This window comes from Phycodurus eques, chromosome 7 (genome assembly GCF_024500275.1).
Source record: "Phycodurus eques isolate BA_2022a chromosome 7, UOR_Pequ_1.1, whole genome shotgun sequence".
NCBI classification, from domain to species: Eukaryota; Metazoa; Chordata; class Actinopteri; order Syngnathiformes; family Syngnathidae; genus Phycodurus; species Phycodurus eques.
This window is the reverse complement of record NC_084531.1, coordinates 30,883,344-30,909,873: the sequence shown is the minus strand read 5'-3', so window position 1 is coordinate 30,909,873 and position 26,530 is coordinate 30,883,344. Positions and strand designations below refer to the sequence as shown.

General features: G+C 42.7%; 1 protein-coding gene across 2 annotated transcripts in view; it reads right to left on the bottom strand.

Moving 5' to 3' along the window:
* Positions 1-26,530, bottom strand: part of timm50 (translocase of inner mitochondrial membrane 50 homolog (S. cerevisiae)) — a 33,576-nt gene that overhangs the window by 3,869 nt on the left and 3,177 nt on the right. The window contains exons 3-8 of one of the 2 annotated variants that reach the window (XM_061680901.1): positions 24,142-24,173; positions 17,825-17,846; positions 12,618-12,676; positions 12,422-12,541; positions 7,182-7,286; positions 4,345-4,443 (exon numbers count right to left, since the gene is read on the bottom strand). In XM_061680901.1, the coding sequence (XP_061536885.1) occupies positions 4,345-4,443; positions 7,182-7,286; positions 12,422-12,541; positions 12,618-12,676; positions 17,825-17,846; positions 24,142-24,173 (437 nt within the window). The remainder of the gene's footprint in view (positions 1-4,344; positions 4,444-7,181; positions 7,287-12,421; positions 12,542-12,617; positions 12,677-17,824; positions 17,847-24,141; positions 24,174-26,530) is intronic. The other variant, XM_061680902.1, reaches the window with a different exon arrangement.

Sequence of the window (26,530 nt, the reverse complement as noted above, 5' to 3'; positions counted from 1 at the left end):
TTTCTTTGTCTTTGTCTTCTTCGTCTAAGCTATTCTTTTTCTATTCTTCCTCTTCCTCTATTCTTCTATTATTCAATTCTTCTATTCTACTTCTTTCTGGATACCCTGTGGCACTGCGCCACCTCTCACAGGTCAACCTTGGCACTACACTAGAAGAGCAGGAACTTCATGTGTGGGCTCTCTTTAAAGATGTTCAAGAGCTTTACGTGCATGCCAGCTTTTGGTAAAAAACTAAATGTTAACGAAGGTGCGAGATGCCGCCGCCGAGCGTCGTCATGCTTTCGATTAAGACCAACATGGACAAAAACAGGAAAGCAGTTTCAGTTCATTGGCCTCCGCCGTTCGCTGCCAACAGAGTTTTTCAAGTAAACACACTTTTGCAGTCAGGGGTTTTCCACCAGCTGAGGGCGCGCGCGCACACACACACACACACACACGCGCGCACACACACACACACACGCGCACGCACACACAAAGATGAGCCGCTAATGTTTGCTTCCTGGCGAACCTGCAGGCAGTCTCGGTACTTGGCGCATGATTTGTGGTCCGAGTTGACGGGAGGTGACAAAAGTACCTCCTACAAAAAGATTCAGCTCAAAGAAAAAAATACTGATTCAACTACTTAATTTTCAAGTACAAAAATGAAAAAGAAAAATGAAGTTTTAACATCAAATAGCCCTCATGTGAAGTGATGCACAAAAAAAATAAATAATAATTAGCTACTGTGATTGGCTGGCAACCAATCCAGGGTAATGAGGATATGCGGTCTACAAGATGGATGGCTATATTAGCTATCTACAACCCCAATTCCAATGTTCCTCAACGTACAATTGCAAGGAATTTAATCACCTACGGTCCATATCATCATCAAAAGGTTCAGAGAATCTGGAGAAATCACTGCATGGAAGTGGCAAGGCCGAAAATTAACTTTGAATGCCCGTGACCTTCGATCCCTCGGGCGGCACTGCGTCAAAAACCGACATCAATGTGTAAAGGATAACACCGCACGGGCTCAGGACAGGACCACTTCAGTAAATACAGTTCGGCGCTACATCCGTAAGTACAACTTGAAACTCTACTATGCAAAGCAAAAGCCATTTATCAACAACACCCTGGGCCAGAGCTCATCTAAGATGGACCGATGCAATGTGGAAAAGTGTTCTGTGGTCCGACGAGTCCGCATTTCAAATTGTTTTTGGAAATTGTGGACGTCGTGTCCTCCGGGCCAAAGAGGAAAAGAACCATCCGGAGTGTTATGGACGCAAAGTTCAGAAGCCAGCATCTGTGACGGTATGGGGCTGTGTTAGTCCCAATGGCATGGGTCACTTACACATCTGTGAAGGCACCATTCATGCTGAAAGGTACATACGGGTTTTGGAGAAACATATGCTGCCACCCAAGCAACGTCTTTTTCATGGACGCCCCTGCTTATTTCAGCAAGGCAATGCCAAACCATGGTGTTTTTACTCTACAAATTTTATTCCACTCCCTTTTAATTAGTCTAGTTTTATTGTGAACATTTGAATGTTTCAGGATGTTCTGAATAAGATGAGCAGTTGTAAGTTGGAACTGTTTGAAACGTTGTGACGTGGAAGAATGGCTTCAATTTGTCAAACGTCTCCATTTCAATTGGAATGTGGCGCTTTGGTGACAAACAACTATGTTGAAGTGAGTTGAGGAGTTCCATTTTCACAAAAGTAGTGCTTTGGCATCACGTTGGTGCCAAGTAACTATGTTGATGTGAGCTTCGGAGTTTCATTTTGACAAAAGTACTGTAATTTCTCATGTACAATGCACATTTCACCCCCCCAAAAAACTGTTAAAAGTCAATAGCGCTGAGTATAGGGGAAATTGAAAAAAACCTTTCATATTATATAAATGTATGCTGCCATCTAGAGGGTATGAAAAAACTGCAAACTTTCATTCCAGTATGCCACCACCATCTAGAGGTTATGAAAAAAGTGTGGTACATATGACTGCATATATGTAGTTGTGCTCATACGTTTACATACCCTGGCAGAATTTGTGAAATATTGTTTTTTAAAATACGACTGATGACTGAACAACAACCATCATTCATTTCTTTATTCTTATGTTTTGTTTAATGATAATGATTTTCTGAAATGCTTGACAGTTTAATTTGAATCCCATTAAAATAAAATTAAACGTGTTTTGCCTGGTCCTTCATGTTTTTCTTTACAGAATTGTACACTTCTTACAAATTCTGTCTGGGTAATCAAACATATGAGCACAACTGTGTGTTTTCTCATTTACTAAATAAAAGTAAGGTATTATGTGTTCAAATAAAGTGCTTAAGTTCATAATTATTTGAAAAAACTAACAGATAATACTTCATGTTTTGATCATATGGGTAGAAGTAAACTCATGCATTATACATAGGTAGAAGGGTTTTCCAGAATTTTGAGATCAACTTTGGGGGTGCGCATTATAATGGGTGCCCATTATACACGAGAAATTACAGTAGTTCTTTGGCATGATATGGACGTGAGTCATCCATTATGCCTTCCTTCTGTCTTTGGTTCTTTCCTAATGGGGTCGAGAGGGCTGATTTTTCTCCCCATCTCATTTTTCTCTTGTACTACTGTCAGGTTTGTACAGACAGTTCTAACAAATATGACAAAAAAGTGTTTTCTGTTTTTTTTAAACTCCTAACTCCCCTTTCAAGTAGAGTCATGAAGTATTTGTACTTTGTGCTAGTGCAACGTAACCATTGAGGCTCGTGTTCATAATGACGTCAGCAAGCAGCAACTTGTCAATCATTTACCGTACGCACCGGGAGATCACGTACTGACGACGCTTCGTCATGTCGCGGACGGCGGTACCCGGACCGATTCGGGAGCGCCGACATGAGCTCGTGTAGCACGTGTCACGCCGCGGCTGAGCGCGAGGCGCCTTTTACGACATGGCATGACGTCGTGCAACTGCATGGAGAGAAAACACCAAAGACAAATATTAACACCTTGTTATATGTGAGCTCACGTTGCTTTAGCTGGCGTGACTTTTAGTAAACACAATGAAAATGTGCGTGTGAGTGTGCGTGCTTGCGCTGCATGTTTCTTATTGTTTTACGCCTTGTGGAGATGAGATAAGGCGTCATTAAAATGATTTAGGGTATTAGAATTGCTTTGGTTGTCCTTGCAACAATCGCTGAGCACTGGGCTTTGAGCGGAAGCGGCAGAAGCCCGTTTGCGTGCGCGAGGAGGAAGACTGCTAATCCGACTGTTGTGCTCCTCTTCATCCTCACCCTCGTCATTCCTCATCCAACAATAAGACATCGGATCCAGGACGCGGCCCGCAAACAATAGCAGGATGCCGCGCAGGTTTCACACTGACGGGAGCGAGGATCGCTCGTTGTGTAACCAGCGTCCCGCGTTGAAGACGGCCTGCTGAGGGCGCCATCTCGTGGAAACGACAGCTGCGCATCGGTTTGTGTCCCGGTCCACTGACGCGCGAGTCCTGTACGTACTTTTATATCAGACATGCAACAATTAATTGATGAATCGACAAGTCATCGATTATCAAATTATTCAACTATTATGATAATCGATTAATTGTTTAGAGACCTTGTTTAGCTTAAAAATCCTCAGAATTTCAGCCCCTCAGTAAATATTCTCCGATTTCTGTCGTCCTCCATTAAAGAAGACTGAGGATCTTTTTTCAAAATAAGACATTTGCAAGCATCTGCTTTTACACTGGCAAACAGCGATCAACATTATTGCGGATTTTCTGATTCTGTCGGTATACGGAACGCGGCTCGCTCGCCAGGAGGCGTTGTTGACGCCGATGCGAGTTCTGGAGACGGGACGCGGGAGAAGTAGGTTAACCGGACGCTCCGCCACGCTCGCACATGACAGTTGGAGCGGCCGGCCGACGGGGGGGGACGGGGAGCGGCCGGCCGACGGGGGGGACAAGGGATTAGCGGGACGGAGGAAGAGTGACGGGAGAAAGGAGGGGGGAAGGCCAGGGTCAAAGAGAGGCTACGAAGAGAAAGGGGGGTTGGGGGGTGGTTCCACTGCAGTCCTTGGCTCCAAAGTACCCATTTTGACAGTTCCTTGGCACGAAAATAACACCGAAGCAATACTTTTGTCAAAATGAAACTCCTCATCTCACTTCAACCTAGTTCCTTGGCACCAAGCTGATGCCAAACCACTACTTTTTGCCAAAAATGAAAATCCTCAACTCACTTGAACATAGTTCCGTGGCATCAAAATGATAAATACTTTTGTCGAAATGAAACTCCACTAATAGCATTGGGTAGTTACTAAGTATGACCAGTGATAGAATGGTCATTGACAGTTGCTTGTAGTTAACACACGCACACACCTTGACGTGATGTCCATCCATGTAGCGCGTGGCGTCTCTGAAGAGACGATAGAGGACGAAACCCTGCGGGTCGATGCCGTCAATCAAAGGGTACGCCGTCTGGGACACACAAAAGACACCACTTCATTTGTAAGCGGCAGACTTCCAAACTGGCACGTGACTGGAGGCTTCCAAACCGGCCGTTCCGGGTGGAATTTAAATGTTAGCCGCAGTACCCGTAGAAAAGTTACGCAAGCAAATTTCTGGGTTATTTTTCTGAGAGGTGGAACGGTGACCGACTCGTTAGCACATCTGCCTACACAGTTCTGAGGTTGCGGGTTCAAATCCGGCCTCGCCTGTGTGGACTTTGCATGTTCTCCCCATGCCTGAGTGGGCTTTCTCCGGGTACTCCGGTTTTCTCCCACATCCCAAAAACATGCATGGTAGGATAATTGAAAACTCTAAATTGCCCATAGGTGCGAATGGTTGTATGTTTCTATGTGCCCTGCGATTGGCTGGCGACCAGTTCAGGGTGTACCCACCTCTCGCCCACAGATAGCTGGGATAGGCTCCAGCACACCCGCGACCTGCGTGAGGATAAGTGGTACGGAAAATGGATGGAATTTTTTTTTTTTTAGAGTAACCAAATTGTTGGGTCAAAGTAACCATTTGTTGGGTCATACGGCTGATATGTTAACCTAATTCCTAGGTTGCGTGTGTTGGGTCAAATATCTTGGGCAGATTTTCTGAAAGTAACCAAATTGTTGGGTCAAATTAATTGTTGAGTTATCAAATAACCACATTTTTGGTGTTTTTTTGACCCAAATGGCTGGGTGATTCATTCAACCCAAAAGGTGGCCTCAAATGAATAGCCCATTTGTTTTGTGGGGGACACACAATAATTTGGTTAAAATTAACCTAAACTGTTTTTAAGAGTGTGTATAATTTAAATGTTAAATATAAACGCAGGCCGTCTGCAGAAGCCTGCTATTGTGTGTGTTGTGGGACAAAAGGGCCACACACAAACAGACTCGGCATCAAGGTGACGACCCTTTATGCATGTCAAAGTGCCGTCAGACCCCTCCACGACGCCTCAGCGCACATTTAGCATGTGAAGAGGCGACGTTAACAAAATAATTCGCACCACGTCAGACGCGATTACCCGCATTGTCCATGCATGATTTTGCTCTTCTTCCAACTGGTGACCAGCACGTCCGTGACCTTCTTTAAATCAGAATCACCTTTATTTGCCAAGTATGTCCGAAAACACAAGGAATTTTTTAAAGCGGGACTTCCTGCTTGAGTCCTGATTAAAGTGAAATAATTCCAGATTGATAACATGCTTCTCAAATAAGAAATTTGCAAACATTTTCTTTAACTAAAGCTCATTAATAGGGCCCAACTGATCCAGATTTTTTGAGGCAGATTCCCATTCTGATATATGGCCCAAAAATATTTCTGATAACCACTTCATCGCCAGATTAATTAAGACAATATGAACACAATAACTTATTTATTTGGTCCCTTAACGATTAAAAAAACAAAGATATGAATGACAGGCAGAACATTTGACTGTTTTACAATACTTTGTCCTTATTTGTTTAACTTTACAACAAAGAAGATTTCAAGTACAAAAACATGCAAAAATAATTAACTGATGAATTCCTCTTTAGATTTAGGTCATAAATGTATGCAGTATATAAGCAACATAAAGACTGACTGGCAAAAAATTATGCAAGATTCCCTTTAACATGAAATCACATTTCTTCTACTCCATTATTTTCTTTGCCATGAAGTGATGACTTCAAAATCAAAACCAGAGACGACGTTCTCAGATGTCAAAAGATGTCATCTTTGACAGAGTTGTATATTAAATATATGATGTAAGGAGAGAGAGAGAGAGTTCAACTTAAATGGATTTGAGCCGAACTATTTATTTGTTTTTAAAGTTTCCTGTCAACACAGAATCGTCTCAAGAAAAGTGTGTGCCCGCACGCAAATTCTGAAACTTCCCCAAAACCTCCTGGTTGCCCTTCTGGTTGTTATATGCGGTGAATTTAAGAGCATGTGTTATATATGGTTCTCCATCCCCACCTGTTCCTGAGAGTGGTCGTAGGAGAGCAGAAGATTTTGCTTTATGTAAAAGCAATATCATGCTCAGGAGCTTCGGCAGCACTTACGCAACACGCTAACCAGCCGTTGTTGTAAATAGTGGCGGTGGCCACGAGAGAACTGGGGCAAAAAAGTCATTGTCTCAGATGCGCATTGAATTGAATGGAGTCAGCCCTCCATCTAGTGGACAAATAGCGATAGGACATACTTCTGTGTGACTCCAACACCTTACAGCATTTACTGTTTCATGAGAAAGTAAGAATATGTTGGCGTTTAATTGGCCAAACTCCGGCCGATTATTATGATTTTGAAAAGGGCTAAAATTGGGCAATAAAGTTGGCCGACCGATGAATCGGTCTGGCCCTAGTGATTAATAATTTGTGATATTCATCTATGTGAAGACGCAGATGAATGGTAATGATTTTGCACAATAACGATCAATAATAATTGAACAAAGTCAGAAACAGATCAACATCAATATGCAACACGTTATTTCTGTAAAAGTTATATAAAGTGCTTACATTTTCAAATGATCACTTCCACGACATTCCTAGGAAATCACAATGGCCCACGTTAGTGATCACTGGTGTAGCCCCTCCCTACCACCTTAACAGCTGTTCTTCTCCAACAATGGTTTACAAGTGATCATCTTTATCATCTGCATGACAGCGATGCCTTGTTTTGGGAAAGTAAGTGTGTGTGTGTGTGTGTGTGTGTGTGTGTGTCTGTGCGCGCATGCTTCTCACCATGCCGGTCTCTGCGGTGAAGATGATGATCTCGTAGAGCGGCGCCAGCTGCTGGAACAGGTAATCGATGCCGGGACGTTTCTTGAAGCGCCACCCGGTTGCCAGCTGGAGGCGCAGATGAAGCAAACGTGATCACTTTAGGTGTCGACTAAATTGTTTAACGAGAAGAACAAGTCCAAGGTGAGATTCAGAATTCTAGTTGGTCGTGGTGCGGTGCACGTTTAAATATAGGTATAGTGTAGACATGGGCCGGTTAACGGTTTCAAGGTATACCGCAGTTTTAAAATGTCCCAGTTTCAAAACTGCTAACGTGTTTACCGTCAGTGCGAGCGAGTTGTTGGTGCGAGCAATCAGCAGCCAGCTCCAAGAGTTAGCATGTCTATAATTGGTGAAATAAATACTGTAACTACTGTAGTAGAGCTTGGAATCACCGTCTAAATCCCCAATTGCTATTCGCACTGACTCACGAATCACATTCAAATTGTTACGCCTTGTATTAATCCAAAATGAAGACGTGTCGTTGTCCTACAAATGAAAAATCAAATTTGATGATTTGAAAATTATCTACAGCCTCTTGGTTAAGTCTTGGTTGCAGTTGTTTTTTGGTGTGTTTCAGCAATCGCTTTTCCCTCTGGAAAAATATTTTGCCAAAATGCTTCTTTTTAGTTTGAAATGGCTTACTTGAACCAGAATCCCTCGCCGCATCGTGGCCGTGGTCTATTTTGCGCGGGTCTCTGTGTCGTATAATACGTAAATCCTCACTGGCTGGCTGGGAACATCTGCTTCTACTCAGCCAGCTAGTTAACGGTAAGCGTCGAACTTGCATGATGACAATAATAATGAGTATTGGTACACAAACGCTGTATAACACATTCAAACAGGCAATACAACACTCTCTGGCATATATTCTTCAATTTCTGTGAAAAACGAGTTATAATAACAATAATCGATCGTGAGTTCTACTTTCTTTGTTACGACGAGTGAGTATCATATAGCGTGTATCACACTGCCCTTCAGAGGCCAAAACGTGCACAGCAGGAACAGCGATTGTCAAGAAAACTAAACCCCAATTGCAGCAGTATTGCCGCACATGTGGAGAAAGAAAATGAACTTTGTTAATTTGCACTTTAAAAGTATAATTTGTATTAAATATTAATTTAGATGATTTTATTTGGTTTTCTTATGTTTAAGTTAAGCAGTGGTTATTTACAATTTAAATATCTATTTTTGTTATTGGTTTTAGAGAAGTTATTTGAAAAGGATTTCCTAATGTAGCTTATTTTATTCAACGGTAGTTTTTCTTATTTTCAAAGTTAATTGATGTAACCCATTGGTAAATAATAAATGGGTCAGTTTTTCCTCATACCTACTGTTGCTGATTACTGTTCTCTGTTTCAGTAATCTCACTTGATCAAGCCTTTTCTAACATTCCCTACTTCAAAATAGGTAAAGTATGTATGATTATTGCTGAAATGGGATCGTACCGATATCGGTATGGGCCAAAATTCAAGGCTGCCATATTGGATCGGAAGTGAAAAGCTTGGATCGGGACATCCCTACCTAGTATAATGTGTGTCAGACCACACCGGGCATCCTCCAATTGTTTCTGCTATACTATATTTACAGTAAGTGTAGCACAAAAGACAACCAATTTCAAAATACAGTGCCGTGAAAACGTATTGGCCCCCTTCTCAAATTCTTAGAACATCAAACAAATATAACCCAAGTGAACTTAAAATGCTGTTTTTAAATGGTGATTTCAATAAGGAAATAAATAAATAAATTTACCTGGCCCTGTGTGAAAAAATAATGGCCTTCTCAACCTAAGAACTGGTTGGATTATCCTCAGCAACAACAACTGAAATCAAGCGTTTTCTCGAAATGGCAATGAGTCATTCACATCCCTGTGGAGATACTTTGGCCCACTCTTCCTTGCACAATTGTTTGAATTCAGCAAAAATGTAGCTTGCGAACATGAACGGCCTTCGCAATTCCAGACTTTGACGTGTCCACTCCAAAACATCTATTTATTTATTTTATTTTATTCTATGTTGTTCAGCCATTCATAAGTTGACTTGCTAATATGTTTTGGATCATTATGCTGCTGCAGAAGCCAAGCTTGAGATTCAGCTTGAGGTCAAACTGATGGCTGAACATTCTCCTTCGGGATTTTCTGTTAAAGAGCAGAATTCATGGTTCCATCAATCACACCAAGTTGTCCAGGTCCTGAAGGAGAAGCAGCCCAAGAACATCACACTACCACTTTTTTTTCTTTTCCCCTTTGTTTTTAAATGCTTTTAATCATGTAAAGCACCTTGAGTTACCTTGTGTATGAAATGCGCTATATAAATACATTTGTTTTGCTTTGCTTACCACCACCATGTTTGACTGTTAGTGGTGGTTACGCAAGATGTAACGAGAGACACACACACATTCCAAAAACCTCAACTTTCATCTCGCCAGTCCATATAATATTCTCCCCAAAATCTTGGGAAACATTCAGATGTTTTTTTCGCAAAAGTAAGACAAGCCTTTATGTTCTTTTTGGTCAGCAGTTCTTTTTGCCAACTCTGCCATGGATGCCATTTTTGCCCAGTCTCTTCCTTATTGTTGTGTAATGAACACTGAGCGTAAGTGTGGCAAGGGAGGCCTGCAGTTCTTTACAAGTTGTCCTGAGTTCCTTTGTGGACTCCTGGATGAGTCACTCTTGTTCTCTTGGATTATCTTTATAAGACGGTCACTCCTGGGAAGATTCACCACTGTTCCACGTTTTCTCCACTTGAGTATAATGGGCTCTCCCTATGGTTCACTGGAATCCTAAAGCTTTACAAATGGCTTTTGTAACCTTTTCCAGGCTGATAGATGTCAATTACTTTATTTCTCGACTGTTCTTAAATTTGTTTGGATCGTGTCATTTTTTGCAGCTTTTTTAGATCTTTTGTCCGACTTGATTTTGTCAGGACAGATCGTGTTTAAGCGGGTTCTTGATTGAACAGGTCTGGAGATAATCAAGCTTGGGTGTGATCAGTGAAAATTAACCAAAAATTGTGATTAGCTAGAATTAATTCATCATTTGACATGGGGGGGGGGGGGGGGGGGGGGGGGCATTACTTTTTCACACAGGGCCAAATATCTTTGAATAGTTATTTTCCTTCTAAATGAAATCACCATTTAAAAACAGCATTTTAAGTTCACTTGGGTTATATTTGTCTGATATTTACATTTGTTTGATGATCTTAAACAAAGTGGGGAAACTATGCAAAAATATAAGAATTTGAGAAGGGGGCCAATACTTTTTCACAGAAATGTATTTGATCCATACACCCTGGTGGAATACAATTAAAAAAATATTTAAGTGAACATTAACCCTTTATTGCTCAGTGACTGTTTTTTGTCAATGTCTTTATGTCTCAAAAGTGTTCTTTTTCAATTGACTGTCTGTTGTCGTGCTAGAGCGGCTTCAACTACCGGAGACAAATTCCTTGTGTGTTTGTTGGACATACTTGGCAAATCAAGATGATTCTGATTCGGATTGACTTTTACTTTTAAGTTTGTGCGTCTGGTGTAGAAACATAACGACAGCTTCAAGCGTGTGTGTGTGTGTGTGTGTGTGTGTGTCTGTATGTACAAGGGGGTTGGGTGGGGTCCCAGCAGACAGGTGGTGAGATGACACACTTGTTACCCGTCTACAAAAACAAACACAAACAAAACGGTTTCTTCCTAAAATAGGACCAAACCAAATCTGATGGGACCAGATTCGACTGAACTGGATGGGACAAGACTGGACCAAACAGTGCAGGAACACAACACCCCAAACCATAGAGGACCAGACCAGGACAGGACAGGATAGGACCAGACCGGAATGGACCAGAGAGTTTTCACCTCCAATGTGGACCTGACAATCAAGCAGCGCATCAAAACTCCAAAGTGCCAAAACTTGTGTTTCAGCACATCTGTGCTGTTTCCCGGTCCGTGCACCCTGCCTGTCCGCCCTGCTTGCCCCCCCCCCGGATTTTAAATGCATCACACACACTCCCTATGTTTGAATGGACCACATACACCCATCTCTGGGGCACGGTGGGTCGTGGGTAGGGGGGGTTTGGCTGTTAGGCAGTAGTGCCTGGCAGCCCTGCCCCCACCCCCTTGGCTCACTGTCCTGTCCTTCCCTCACAGGGTGTAGCACTACAGCCCCATGCAACACTCATATTAATGTTTCATTGTTGGAGATAATTTAATGATTTACTTCTCTCACCCTGTTTACAATTAGTGCTTTGTCTTTCATCTTTGTTTCTCTTTCCCTTCTAGAAACTTTGTTCAATTCGACTGATCAAGTCTGATTCTCAATAAACCTCAATTATAATACCACCGCGGAAGCTTAAAAACTCCACTGTGACACAGTAAAACTGTTACGGCAAATAAGGATACAGATTTTCCATTCTGCTTGACCTAACAGCCGAACGAGGGGGGGGGGAAGCGATCCAAACTGCCCACAACGATAGGTGTGCCGAGCTAAAGACTTGAGTGGAAAAAGTGAAACGCTGTGAATACTTTCTGCAAAGTATTCACAGCGCTTCACTTTTGGATTAAATGTGATTTTTTTAGACCAGAGAGGAGAGGCCCACACTAGACCAGACCAAATCTGAATGGGCTTAACCAGACTGGACCGAACAGGACAGTAGAAAAACATAACACACCATGCCAAAGAGGACCAGACCAGGACATGACCAGACCACATTTGACCAGGTCATACCAGAGAGGACCGGACATGACCAGACTGGATCGAAAAGTACTGGCTCAGCCGAGACCCCACTGTACAAGATAGGACCAGAGAGGAGAGGATCGGATTGGACCAGAATTGATACGACAGGACAGGACCAGACACGACGACACCTATTTGGATAGGACCGGACTGGGAAGTACCAGACCATATCAAACAGGACCGTATAGGACAAGACGAGACAGGACCGGACCAAATCAAACAGGCCGGTACAGGACACGACAAGACTGGATCAGAGATGAACCAAACCTTTCCAAGATAGGCCTGACCGGACAGGATAACACCTAACCACAAAGGACCAGAGAGGGGAATACAAGACCAGACCAAACAGGGCCGTATTGGACAGGATGAAACTGGACGAGAGAGGAACCAAACCAGACTAGAACAGACCAAATGGGAGAGGATCAGATGGGGCGGCACCTATCTGGACAGGATCTGACAGGAAATGTTTGTGCAAACGTACCGACCACTCAGGGTGCAGCAGGACATCTGTGAGCTCCAGGACCAGTGTGTACGGAGGTTGGTAGTAAGGCTCCTTCACTGGGTCTGGCAACAGTTTGGGACTGGTGGGCTCGATGATCATCTGACAGCATCAAACACAAGATCTGAGGATCTTTGGGATCATGCGGGTCCAAGTTGGAGAGCTGCAGTCCACTCACCTGTCTGTAGTCCTGGAAGTACTTAACAGTTCTCTTCAGTTGCTGGACCACTGGAGGTTCTGAAAGAGACAACATCTGTCAACCTAACCAAGAGGAAATATCTCAAATTGAGGCAAAATCTGTTTGTTCTTTGTTAAGGATGAAACAATGGGTTTTTTTCAGGACGGAAACCGATTATTAGTAGTCAAGGTCAATAACCGATTATTTGGAGCAGATATTCATTTGCTGTAAAAAGGAAAATATTGTCAAACTTTTGAATGACACAAACTCCAACACTAAACTTTAAATGCCTTTAAGCACATGTATTAAACAGCTCTTCAGATTTGCAACATATTAAAAAAAATCTTTTATTATTATTGTTTTTTTTTTAATCTTATGCTGAGATCAGACAACAGGACTTTAGCCCCGATATTGGCCCGATTTGCTATAGCGGGCAATTTCCCAGATCGGGCCAGATATATTTCATCGGGTACGATTGTGTCTTTTAGTGTGACACAATCCACGACCAACGATTTGGCCCTACCATAGCCTAGTGAAACCTGGTGAGAGCAAGCGTTATAGAAAATGGATGGATGCATGGATGTGTTTTAGTCAGACTTAATGGAACAGATTCATCAGGAAAAGAAGTGTGCGCCAGATGTGTCAAACACTAGACCGCTGCACTGCCGACTACTTTGTGTGAGGGTAAGTCACAAAGTAAGAATGTGTGCCCTTGCACTCACTCATTCGTATGCCAAACACTTTTATTGCTTTGCTTTTTAATGACTCTCGTTTTGAGGAAAAACAAGTGTCGAAAGAGAAGAAAGGAGAGGAGAGGAAGAAACAGGCCTCCTCCTCTTCTTGGCTGCTTTCTCTCCATTCATCTGCTTTCTGCCAACGGTCCTCCTTTCATAATCCAAACTGTGTTTTTGGGCCCGTCACAACAAGCTCTCCATCTCAGGGCTCGAGACTGCCAAATTGGTTGCACATGCCACCTTTTTTTCAGCTTGTGCGATTAAAAATGTCATCTTGTCGCATTTGCGCCAGTGCATGTTTTAATGGTTGAACGTTGCCTTTTTTCCCCACTACAATCTCTCGAGAGGGGGAGGGAGGGAAGGAGAGAGAGAGAGAGAGAGAGAGAGAGAGAGAGAGAGAGAGAGAGAGAGAGAGAGAGAGAGAGAGAGAGACCGACAAAATGAAGGAGGGAGAATACAGAGAGCAAAATAAGCCAAGGGGAGCGTGACGGTGGGCAGAGAAAAATTAGGAGGGAAAAGATGAAGGATAAACAGAAAAGAAAGGCTGAGGAATGCAAGGAGGGAGGGGCCAAGGTGAGGAAGCGGGAGAGAGAGGAGGTGAACGAAGGGAGAGAGGATGCAATGAGGGAGGAGGTGGCGATGATATAAAGTGACGACGAAGGGGACCTCAGCGGAGGGAAGGATGACGACACGGTGGAAAGAGTGCAAAGGGGGCAAGGACGCTATCGGGCGCCCAACGTAGGCCCGGCATCTGCCGCACAACACCTACTCACTCCGCTTTTGTCCGTGGCTTGTTTTCTACCTGGGTGACAAACGGCGGCTTGCGTGCGTGCACCTCCTTGTTTTTACGTTGACATGTGAACTCACACAGCGGGAATGTTCTGGAGCTTTGACAGAGAACAACAACTCGGCCATGTTGATGCAAACACGCGCGTGTACACTATACACACATTCTCTCACATGCATTCACACACGCGCACAGACTCACACTACACACACACTCACTCAGATCTCACACACATTCTCATACTATACGCACACCCTCCCTCCTCCCTCCCTCACACATGCACATACACACTACACACACACACATACACGCACACTACACGCATACGGTGAACGCTTTCCAACGGATAAAAACATCTCAACGTGTACTTTAAATGTCTACACTACCTCTAAGTGCAATCTCTCAATAAGGTAAACACATCCACGCACAAATAAAACACAAACTCGGAGCGCATGTTAACACACGTCTAAACGCAACCCAACGAGCCAAAACATCTAAATGTCTACACAACATCTGTGTGTTTTTTTATGCATCGTTGACACACATGGGACAACAAACAAGTAGTTGGAACAAATGCCAAGTAATGATACCGCACGTGGTGTGAGGCGTGCCTCCAACTTGGAGCAGAAATAGTTGAGTTTAAGGCAAACTAAGGCAAACGGAACAATCCATTTGCCATCCGCTCAAAGCCCTGAGGTTGGAATGAATGGAAATCGAAAATTAAACTAGCACTACACGTGACAAACGGTAGATGAACGTCCGTCTGCCCGTGTTTGAATTTAAGAACAGAAAACGCATGATGGACGGATGGATATATAAGCATACAGTGGGTACGGAAAATTTTCAGTCTTTGTTATATTGCAGCCATTTGTTAAAATCATTGAAGTGAATTTTCCCCCATTAATGTAGACACAGCACCCCATACGGACAGAAAAAACGGAATTGTTGAAATTTTTGCTGATTTATTAAAAAAGAAAAACTGAACTATCACACAGCTAGAAGTATTCAGACCCTTTGCTCAGTATTTAGTCGACGCACCCACCCATGAGTCTTTTTGGGATTGATGCAACATCTGGATTTGGGGATCCTCTGCCGTTCCTCCTCGCAGATACTCTCCAGTTCTGTCAGGTTGGACGGTGAATGTTGGTGGGCAGACATTTGCAGGTATTTCCAGAGATGTGATGCCTAAATTGAGATGAGATGTTAAATTGGGTTCAAGTCAGGGCTCTGGCTGGGCCACTCAAAAACAGTCACCGAGTTGTTCTGAAGCCACTCCTTTGGTATTTCAGCTGTCTGAGGTTCTGAGCGCTCTGGAGAAGGTTTTCGTCCAGGATATCCCCGTACTTGGCCGCATTCATCTTTCCTTCGATTGCAACCGGTCTCCCTGTCCCTGCGGCTGAAAAACACCCCCACGGCGTGATGCTGCCACCGCCGTGCTTCACTGTTGGGACCGTATCGGACAGCTGATGAGCGGTGCCCGGTTTTCTCCACACGTGCCGCTTAAAATTATGGCCAAAAAGTTTTGTCTTGGTCTCATCAGACCAGAGAATCTTATATCTCACCTTCTTGGAGTCCTTCAGATGTTTTTTTTTTTTTTTTTTAGCAAACTCCATGCGGGCTTTCATGCGTCTCGCACCGACGAGAGGCTTCCGTCGGGCCACTCTGCCATAGAGCCCCGACGGGCGGTGGGCTGCGGCGATGGCTGACTTTCTAGAACTTTCTCCCATCTCCCGACCGCATCTCCGGAGTTCGGCCGCAGTGATCTTTGGGTTTTTCTTGACCTCTCTCACCGAGGCTCTTCTCCCCCGATCGCTCCGTTTGGCCGGACGGCCGGCTCTAGGAAGGGTTCTGGTCGTCCCAAACGTCTTCCGTTTAAGGATTACGGAGGCCACTGTGTTCTTAGGTGTTCTTAGGAACACAGTGGCCTCCTTTGTAACCTTGGCCAGCTCTGTGCCTTGCCACAATTCTGTCTCTGAGCTCTTCAGGCAGTTCCTTTGACATCCTGATCCTCAATCCCTCTGACATGCACTGTGAGCTGTAAGGTCTTATATAGACAGGGGTGTGGCTTTCCTCATCAAGTCCAATCAGTATAAGCAAACACAGCTGGAGTCCAATGAAGGTGGAGAACCATCTCAAGGATGATCAGAAGGAATGGACAGCACCAGAGTTCAATCTATGAGTGGCACAGCAAAGGGTCTGAATACTTATGGCTGTGTGATATTTCAGTTTTTCTTTAATAAATCAGCAAAACAATTTCAACAATTATGTTTTTTTTCTGTCAATATGGGCTGCTGTGTGTACATTCATGAGGGGGAAAAATTAAATTATTTTAACAAATGGCGTACCCACTGTATCTTCAAACCACAATGTTACAATGGCTTACAATAATATTAAATATACATATTAGCAATAAAACCTTGTTATTGATGAACACTTAACTATTGTACTTTAATGCTGGCAGTGGTGTAAAAAGTTTGAGAAACATTGCGGGGCGGGGGATAGGGACCAGGTCACATATACTGAAAATCTGTGGATAATTAACGGCCATTATAATTGCATGAAGAAAAAAAATAAATTACCCAAAAAATGATTGACGAAGCAGAGATAAACTGCTTATAAGCGTTTTCGGGGTTGGTGCTAGTATAGTCACTGGTCGCTTTTTGTGCAAAAAATAGCAATAAGAGGGGTGGGAAAAGTGGCTGTTTTGTAAGCTAGGTCCTCTCTGTTTGTACCCATGTTGTTAGTGGAAGCAGTGCACATCAGCACGACTCACCCGGCTCAAATATTCTTTCTGTGAAACTTCTCTTTTAGTTGGTGTGTCATTGCTTCAAGAGGCTGTCGCTAGCTGTCCTCTTGCGTCTGATGGACGGAAGGAAGCTCTCACAGCGTCACTATGGAAGTGTGTGTGTGTGTGTGTGTGTGTGTGTGTGAGCGCGTGCGTATTTCAGGTGGTCAGATGGCACTTTGGGGGGTGGGTGAATGATGGCTCATGGGCATATGGATCACAGACATACGCACGCACGCACGCATAACGGCAGTTGGCAGAGCCACTGAGGCTCTGTGGTGCCATCCATCATTCAAACGGCAACACAAACACATGTGCCGCTGCCAAAAACGGCAATGAAAACATGCAATAAGATGGAGAGCGCACGCACGCACACACACACACACACACACACACACGAATAACATTCATAATGTGCATCTGCTGCCGCTTATTTGCATTTCCTGCAGACTGAAATGTAATAAAATCTTGAAAACACTCGCATGCAGCAGATATTTAACAAGGAGAAGAAAAATTACATCACAACATCCCTTGGAAAACCGTGATTATGATTACTTCACATTTAGGGCTGCAACTCACGATTATTTTAATAATCGATTCATCCGTCAATTATTTTTTTGATTAATTGAATAAAATAAGACCGGAGTATATTTACTGCTTGAGAGGGTGAAATTTTGAGGATTTGTACAATTTTAAGTTCAACAATGTCTCTAAACGATTAATCGATCATCAAAATAGTTGATTTGATAACCGATTCGTTGTTGAGTAATCGATAACTGTTGCACCTCTATTCACATGAGTAACGACAACACTCCTACTTTTTAAACTACTTGATGAAAGTTCAAGTTGCAGTGTCTTGCGACAACGTATCAGACCAAAAGAAGAGTAACTTCACACTCACCTTTGTCGAACTCATCGGGAATCTGCAGGACACCAAAAACAGACAACCATTAGACAAATGTCCACTCTCGCCAATCAAAAGTGTCAAGTGTGCCAAATCGTAACAACCCTTTCAGTGCCAAAGACGTGTTTTCAAGTATTTTGACTTTTTTTTTCTCCCCCGCGGGGGAGGGATCACCGGAGCCTCGGCGTGAAGCCTCGGTGAGAGCGGGGTTGCCGTGTTTCGCGAACCCCCACCCGGTCTTCTACCAGCACCCACACTTTGCATCTCGACACATGAGCTGTGACGACATTTGCATCACAGCGCTCTTCTCACCTCATTAGTGAACTGAAAAAGTACAACAAACTGTCATGCGTTTCATTTTATTTCTGATGGGTGTTTCTAGTTGCTCAGGTCTTGCCTTTTAGATTGATTGCTTAAACATTAGATAGTGCTTGTTTTTGGCTTTCACCTGTGAAAACTGCATTTGCTGTTAAGCAAACATGAAGACCAGAGAGCTGTCTATGGGAGACAAGCAAACCATTTTAAAGCTGAGAGAAGAGGGAAAATTGATCACCCATCAGTCACATGTTGCAATATTTTCGCTCACTTGAAAAAGTGGGTGGCTTCAAATAAAAGGTGCAGAGTTGTTTAAAATATCTAGGTGTAAATAACATGAAATAAAAGCTGGAATTCTGAACTTTTGTCTCATATTCATCTTTTGATCTGAAACCCAAATGTCTTCAGTACACAACAAAAACAAAGGAACTGACCTTTGACGTTCCAATACTTTTGGAGGGGACTGTATGTATGTGATGTCTTAGTTTTTTATTTTTAAAATATTTGCACATTTTCCCCAAAACGTTTTTCACGTCATTATGGGGTGTTATGTGTAGAATTTTGAGGAAAATAATTATTTTATTTCATTTTGGGATGTGGCTGTAACCTAACAAAATGAGGAAAAAGTGCAACGCTGTGAATACTTGACGGATGCACTGTAGTTTCTCTCTTTGTTTTTGTTCACAAAAATCACTAGGTCAAAGCTAGAACACAATTAATGAAACACGCCATTGATGAGCTAATAAAAATTAGTATCGAACTCGGCACTTATATCTCTCAAAATAATCAATTTCAGTACATAAACGTAAAAACACAAACATACAATGTAACATCACTCTCTGGGATATATCTTTCCAATGATGTGAAGAGTTATAACAACAATCGTCGATCATGATTTCTACTTTCTTTGTTACCGCAAGTGTGGATCACATTCCGTGCACGACACTGCCCCTCAGAGGTCAAGACATGCACAGCAGTTACTTTATGTAACCCATTGGTTAATAATAAATGGCTCACTTTTTCCTCATAGCTACTGTTACTGATTATTCATCTCTGTTTGAGTAATATCACTTGATCAAGCCTTTTCTAACATTCCACACTACAAAATAGGTGAATTATGTATTATTATTGCTGAAATCCGATCGGACCGGTATCGGCCAAAACTCAAGGCTGCAATAGATCGGAAGTGAAAAAGTTGCATCGGAACATCCCTACACATAATAGTGCATTTTGCTTTGAGATGGTATTTTCAAACTTGTTGTGCTTCGATGAGAAGAGTTCAGCACCGCACCATATGCGAATGACTTTTTTTATTTTTTATATATAAATGGAAAGTTGCATCGGGGTGACATCTGAAGCAGAATTTGCCACCAAGCCCCCTCACTCTTATTTGCACTGGCGTAAGCATCGACCTCATACCATTATTAGGATTCCCACACAGTTTCTAGGCTGGACACGACCCGCTCCAATATTACTGGCTCCAGGACACTATGATTGGCTGTTGTATCCTTGTAGAACACGCCCTACTGGTTCCAGACGAGAAAAGAAGTACTGTATGTGACTTAAGTGTGGCAGCGTTAACATGTTTCCCACAAACCCTAACCCACCCTAATCCGAACCTTAACCGTCTTAAGCACCACCCTAGCCCTAAACCTAACTATAACAAACTTCTTTGTTTTTCTTTGGTACAAATGTAATACATGTTTGGGATGGTGATCTCGTCACATCTGTGTAGCCTGTCCTTGCCGCGATGCAGGAGCCAATCATGTGGGAATCCAAATAACGCGACCTTACCGCAACCTGCGCTGCCTTTCAGATATCCATCCGCCGTTAAGATAAAGGAGCATGTGCGCTCAAAATAAAGTGTCAGGTTAATCTAAGACTGTCTACGACTTGAGTTTCTCTCAATAGTATAATGTTCCCTTCTATTTTGTATATGCAAACAGTACTTGACTTGCGAAAAGGTTTAGATTAATTAATTTTTGAAGTACATTAGTTTTATATGTCAGCATCTAAGCCATGCAGCTACCTCCCTAATTAGTCAAAGATGCTGTTGAGAGGGTTGTTTTCCTGGCCTGTATGCTGGGATAAGACGCCAATCACTGCGAGTAAGTGATTGGCTGTGGAAGCTGTGAGTGGATGACCTTCAAATGTGAAAGTAGAACAGCCATTAGTTATTCTAATTCTACAATCTCGCTTTTTCTCTTTTGTGGCTATTTCATTGCATGCTGTTAATAATAATAAAAATAATAATTATGTTTTCTTTAGACTTTACACTGATTTTATCGGCCTGATCGGTATCGGTCGATATTGAGCATTTTATGCTGATTGGCTGATCGGCTTTAATGTCATAATTCGCCCATCCGATCAATGACGTCTTTGATCAGTTCCGCAAAAGACCTTTACTCTGCCATCATGTACAGTATATTTGAATCCAAAAGCTAGTTTATTTTTAGCCTTGTCGCGTGTCTTTTGACGTAGTACTGTAAATAGCTAACGGCCAATAAAGTTATTTTATAAAAAAAAAAATAAAAAAATAAAAAAGTCTGCGGTGTGGAACAGACAACACACGTCTGAGACAGACAACACGTAATGCCCGGATCAGACTACAAGACAAATTTGCTCTATCAGACTACTGCAATAGAATCTTTTATTCCGATAGCACCGCATCCCGTTTTTTACGATCACTGGGTTTTATCTCACCAACTCAAGTGCGACCGGATACACTCGTTACCGTGGCCACGACAACAAGAGTGGATCGCGTCGACTGTATTATAAGGACAAAATGGGGGAAAATGTGTGTTGGTGGTCACCGGTGCTCAGGCCAGGAGAGGACGTTGGTTTAAGGCTCGCTTGAGGTATGTTCACGTACTTTTGACACGATACGGCTCCCAAGCAGGCAACAAAACGTCATGTAGCCTAGCAAGCTAGCGGTAGCACGAACGGTTGGACGTAAACATGCCGCCGTTCTTTCAAATCATGCTCTAAAGTTTCGGTGTGGGTGAAGTCATTTAATTAAAAATAAAGTGATCTAATTACAGTAAGTGAGCACCCATTATTTCTGTCACGTTGTAATGTTGGTTTGACCTGACTGATTAGAATACACGATCTGACGAGAGCAGTGATTTCCAAACTTTATGGAGCCAAGGAACATATTTTACAATTGAAAAATCTCACAGCATACCAACAAACCAAAATGTCACCAAAAGTGGATACATTAATGACTGTATTTACTTCCTCCCATCTAATAGAAGACCATTCATTTGTTCTATCACTATGCCTCACTGGCATAAATAGAGGAACAAAGATACATTATTCATTGTAAATGTATTTTTTTTTAGCAATTAAGTACACAAGTATATACAGTAAATGAACAGGTCATTTCAATAGACACATTCCTCAATCTTGTGATGGGATCAGTGATCGGTTATCGTTTTTTTCAACTCGCTGATCGGCCCCAAAAATCACACTGTTACACTGTTTTCTGCATCCATAGTGATTTGATAACGTTGATACACATTACATTTTTATTTTGACTTGTTGCGTCTCATGCCCAGGCTAAACATTCACAAAATATTTATTGTGAGACTAGGCAAACTGTGTAAAAATGTTAACAAAAGTGTCTTAATGGTGTACACTGTTCATGTCGGGTGCAGGGTTGGAACCTCACAGGCCTCTGAAGAAGCTTCCAACAAGTGATGAAGCTGTGGAAGAAGAGGGGGAGGATGAAGGTGGAAGAAGTGTGCCTGTACTTTGAAGTGAGGCACAGGAAACAATCGAGGACTCGGCACGAGTGTGAAAAGCTTGCGAACAAGGAGGACGAGGAACAGCCTGGTGCACACTGCTGCCCTCTCCAGGACAAACAGCGGAAGCCGTCATTCTAGAGCCAACGAGGAGTTCCACCTCGCGGAACCATTACAACTGCACTTGGGCTGAAATCATTTCAGAAAAGTTTTCAGTTTTATTTAAGGCCCGAAGCACACAAAAACAATCCGGCTGTTTTTGTCCCGATTTTGCCTCTTCTCCATCAAGGACACCGAATTGCCAGACTTGTCTTACGTCTTATGAGATGATCCTTTGGTTTGAGGTGCATTAAGAGAGGATTTGTCCCGATAAAAGAGCCCCAAACGGGTCGGGACTGACAATCTGAAATATTGAACGTGTTCAATATTTACGAACAAAAATCTTCATGTGTGGGGGTGGGGAAAGCAGAGTCCTGTAGCCAATCAGAAAGCGAGCAGCCTGAGGAACACAGAAGCGACCGTAAATTAACAAACATTTTTGTATAAAAGCGGGTGCCCCGGACGGCATGAACAAATCTTTTCATCCACGACGTGGCCATTCTACAACTCTCCTGCCTCCAGTCCCTTCGGCAATACTCGGGGAAACATAAAGCCTTATTTTTTAACAAAAAATGTTTTTTAAGGAATACATTTGTGTTTTGGGGCAAAAAAAGTCATTACGAGAATTAAGTTGTATTTTCCGATAAATTTGTTTGTGTTTTCCTAATATTATGTGAACCGCGTCTTATTTTTGGGAGACAACATCTCAATCTTTAAGAACAAAAGCACCAATACTGCTTGTTGCGATGCGTGCCGGCTGCTCACGTCAAAGGAAGCACGGCGTGTGTTCGGGAAATTAACCTTTAGAATGCTGAATAATAAAACCTGAGTGGCGATGTTTCCCACAGTGAAAGCTTCAAAGTGAAGCAGGAAGTTGCTCCATGCGGTCCGGCCCAACAAAAGGCTGCAGCGGGTGTGAGAAGTGTGCCCTTTGAAGTGCGTGGAAGTGGGATCATCGGGATAATGGGGTTCTTTGATGCCCCCCCCCCCTCAAAGTCACAGTTCCAGACACAATAGATGCCGAAATAAAAGTAGATTCACGCCAAACTTGTCAAAAGCCTGCAGGGCCACGTGGCGTGGGACAAAAGGTGAGAGAAGTGTGCTACGTGCGCGGCGGGCGTCTGCGAAGTGTGTCCGTCGCGCAGGAAGACGATCCCGCGGACATGAAAGGCTTTCACCGCAGACTGACGAAGTGTGCCCGCTTAAGGGCCCATCTCACCGACGGAGACGTCCCCAGACTGCCGAGACCGATCAATCGCGGCCACCGCGGGACCCGGAGAGCAAAACATTGCTTGCGCTCTCACCGACCGGAAAGACGTCTCGCAGACGTCCCCGGACAACGTCGCAACCAATTTACCCCAAGTCGCTGATATAGGCCTATATACTATTAGAGGTCAAAGGAGAACAAAGAAAGGTTGTGTCTCGGGTTCAGCCGGGCGACTGTTTGAACCTCTATTACCTGGTTCTTTTATTCTGGTCGGAGTGATTCTTCAATGATTAGTCCAGATGAAAAGTTGAACAATTTATTTGAAAGTACAGAGTCAAACAACAAGGTTGGTAAAGGTTCAGTGCGGAGGTCTTGCCATTGGCAGGGATACGTCGGTACGTCACTTCTGCTTGTACCGAACGGCACACTCCAACAATGTTTCCGAACGTTCCGAAGCACGTTTGACGTCCATATAATCCGAAACATTGTGGCGATCGTTCTGATATATTCCCAAATTGAAGTCAGCATAGGCAGAGATGATGACGTTGCACTTTTGTGACAACGTGGAGTGTATAGGAAAACGCTTTATAACATCTATAAAATTCAAAACATTGGGGTGATTGTTCTAATACTTTCAGAGGTTGACATGGTCATAAGTAGAGACGTCTGCATAAATGTCGATGACGATCGATTGCAGTTTTGTGACATTAAGCTGCGTAAAGCTTTTTCCCTATAGTCAGCGTACAGAGGAGACTCCAAAAAGTCCCCGTTCGATTTCCGTTTGACTCTTTGGCGACCCGGCTATTCTCCAGGAGACGTCACGGGGACGTCTCCGCAACCAGACTCGAGTCACCATCAGGTCGCCAACTAGTCGGCAGGCCAGCGAGATAGGGGTCTCAGTGTGTGTGTGTGTGTGTGTGTGTGTGCACGTGAGTGTGTGTGAACCCTACCTGGTTTCCTTGTTCGTCTACTGAATTGGTCCCTAAAAATGGAGGGGAAAAAGGAGTGTGAATACCTAAAACATTTTTTGGATCACGAAGTAGACTTCTTGAGGTTTACGATAAATTTCACAAATTACAAGTAGGGCTGCGTATCGTTAAGAACCTCATGATTCGATTAAGACTCTTTAGGTTTGCAATTCAATTCAATTTTGATTTAAATGCTTGATTCAGTAAGAAGTCGAAATACACAAATAAGAGCGCCCGTTGATGGTATGTCACTTCACATTTTTGAGCAATAAAGCATCTCAAGCAACTCGCTTGCTTATATGGAGTACAAAACAAAACAAAAACACAGTTTTGTATTAACATTAAAAAGTACAGTGCATGTAAACTTAATATTTATTTTCTCTTAGAAATTGGGATGAAAATAAATCCTACCTGGCACCAGAGGTGCAACAATTAATCGATTACTATTGGATCATCAAATCAATTGACAACCATTTTGATAATCGATTAATCGTTTTGAGACCTTGTTTAGCTTAAAACTGTCCAAATCCTCAGAATTTCAGCCTCTCAACAGCAAATATTCTGCATAAACTTTCTGTAGTCATCCATGAAAGCAGACTGATTATCGATGTGTTTTTCAAAATAAGACATTTGCAAAAATCTGCTCTTACTTTTAGTACTTACTTTTATCATTTGTGCCAATTTTACGGACCAACCCAGGGTTTGAACCATAATCATTGTCTGTGCTTTTTCTGCAATGTCAATTTGAGATAATGTCCTGTTTTTGAAGAAAGGGATGGAAAATAAAAACATATGCATTTTATTTTGTTATTTATTTATTTTACCTGATTAATCGATAAGCGACAGATTAATTGATTACTAAATAAATGTAAAAAAATATATATATATATATATTTTTTTTTTTAAATCCTAAATTTGCAACCCGGATTCTAGTCATGTAATATCCTTTCTAATTGTTTTTGCTGCCACAAACCTCACCAATGTGCCACCCGAGCAGAAAATGAGTTATGCTCGCTTCTTGGAACTTGCTGAAATCAGCTGACTTTTACTTGTGGAGGTGCCAATAAAAAGGCCATTTTAAACAAATTTCCAATCTTACATGACACATTCCTGCCTCTCTAAACGCACAATAGTGCTTACAGAAGGCCCGACGACAAAGGGTTTGCACCGGCAGGAAGATTCAAACCTGATACAACAACAAAAGCTACAAACGTGCGTAAAATTCATCCAGCAGCTTCAAGATGACGCTCTGCTATTCCCAAGAATAATTACCACAGCAAAATAGACCCATTTGAAGTTCCATTTTGGAAACCGCCTGTCGTCGTTCGGGTATTCACTTCAATATATTCCATTTAGAAGTCAAAAGTGCAAGAGAATTAATCCGAGGCGGATGTGGGAGGACAAAGAGAAGCGGCCATGAGTGAGTGTCGGTCGGTGGAGACCTTCACTGTTGATGCTCTTCATCACACTGGAACATTCCTCACAACGTTTCCTTCGAACGCGGCACGTCACACTATTAGCGTTTGTAAAAAAGTTGCTCGCCAGGGTTGACAAAGACAAAATCCAGCAGATGAGCGTGCCACTGCGGCACATCTGGAATCCTTCAATCCGCTTTCAAATACGAATGAGTCAAATGTCTTCATTGTTGACTAAGGGGAGAAGCGGTGACAATCTCTTACGGTCAAACTCTCAATGCTGCTCACTCTGAGTGACAGCTGCGAGCTCCGCCCACAAAAGGGGCTGGTGGGAGCAGAAAGCGGAGGGCCACAAAACCAATCAAGACGCCGGCGTCGCCCGCCGCTCGACTCTACCGACTGAATGACGACTGCAGCTAAAAGTCAACTTTAATCATCTTCTTGTTCATTGTTTCTCAAGAAGAAATACTTATACACTGGTACCTTGATTTGCAAGTTTATTTTGGTCCGTGACCAAGCTCGTACGTCAAATAAACTTTCCCCCTTGAAATGAACTGAATCCATTCCAAGCCCACAAGAAAAAATAAAATAAATAAATAAATACATTTAGAAAATAATAACAACAACAATAATAAATGTTTTTTTTTTTTAAATCACTTATTTCTTTGTTTTTAAGAAAAGCACTCTATCATATAAAAATCTAATACAGTGAACCGAGCCCTGCCATGAGTATCAGAGAATAGACGACGCCTGCCCACAAAAGGGGTTTGTAATTGCCTATAAAGAAATGACACGGAGAGGACCAAATAAGCAGAACGGTATTCCATTCGGGTTGATTCACTTTCTGTGGTCACACCGAAAGAAAGATGCATCGACACAGAAAGAAAGACGCAGCCGGCATGTACACAATCATGGCCCATCTTACATAAACCACTGTATTCACAACAGACACAAAC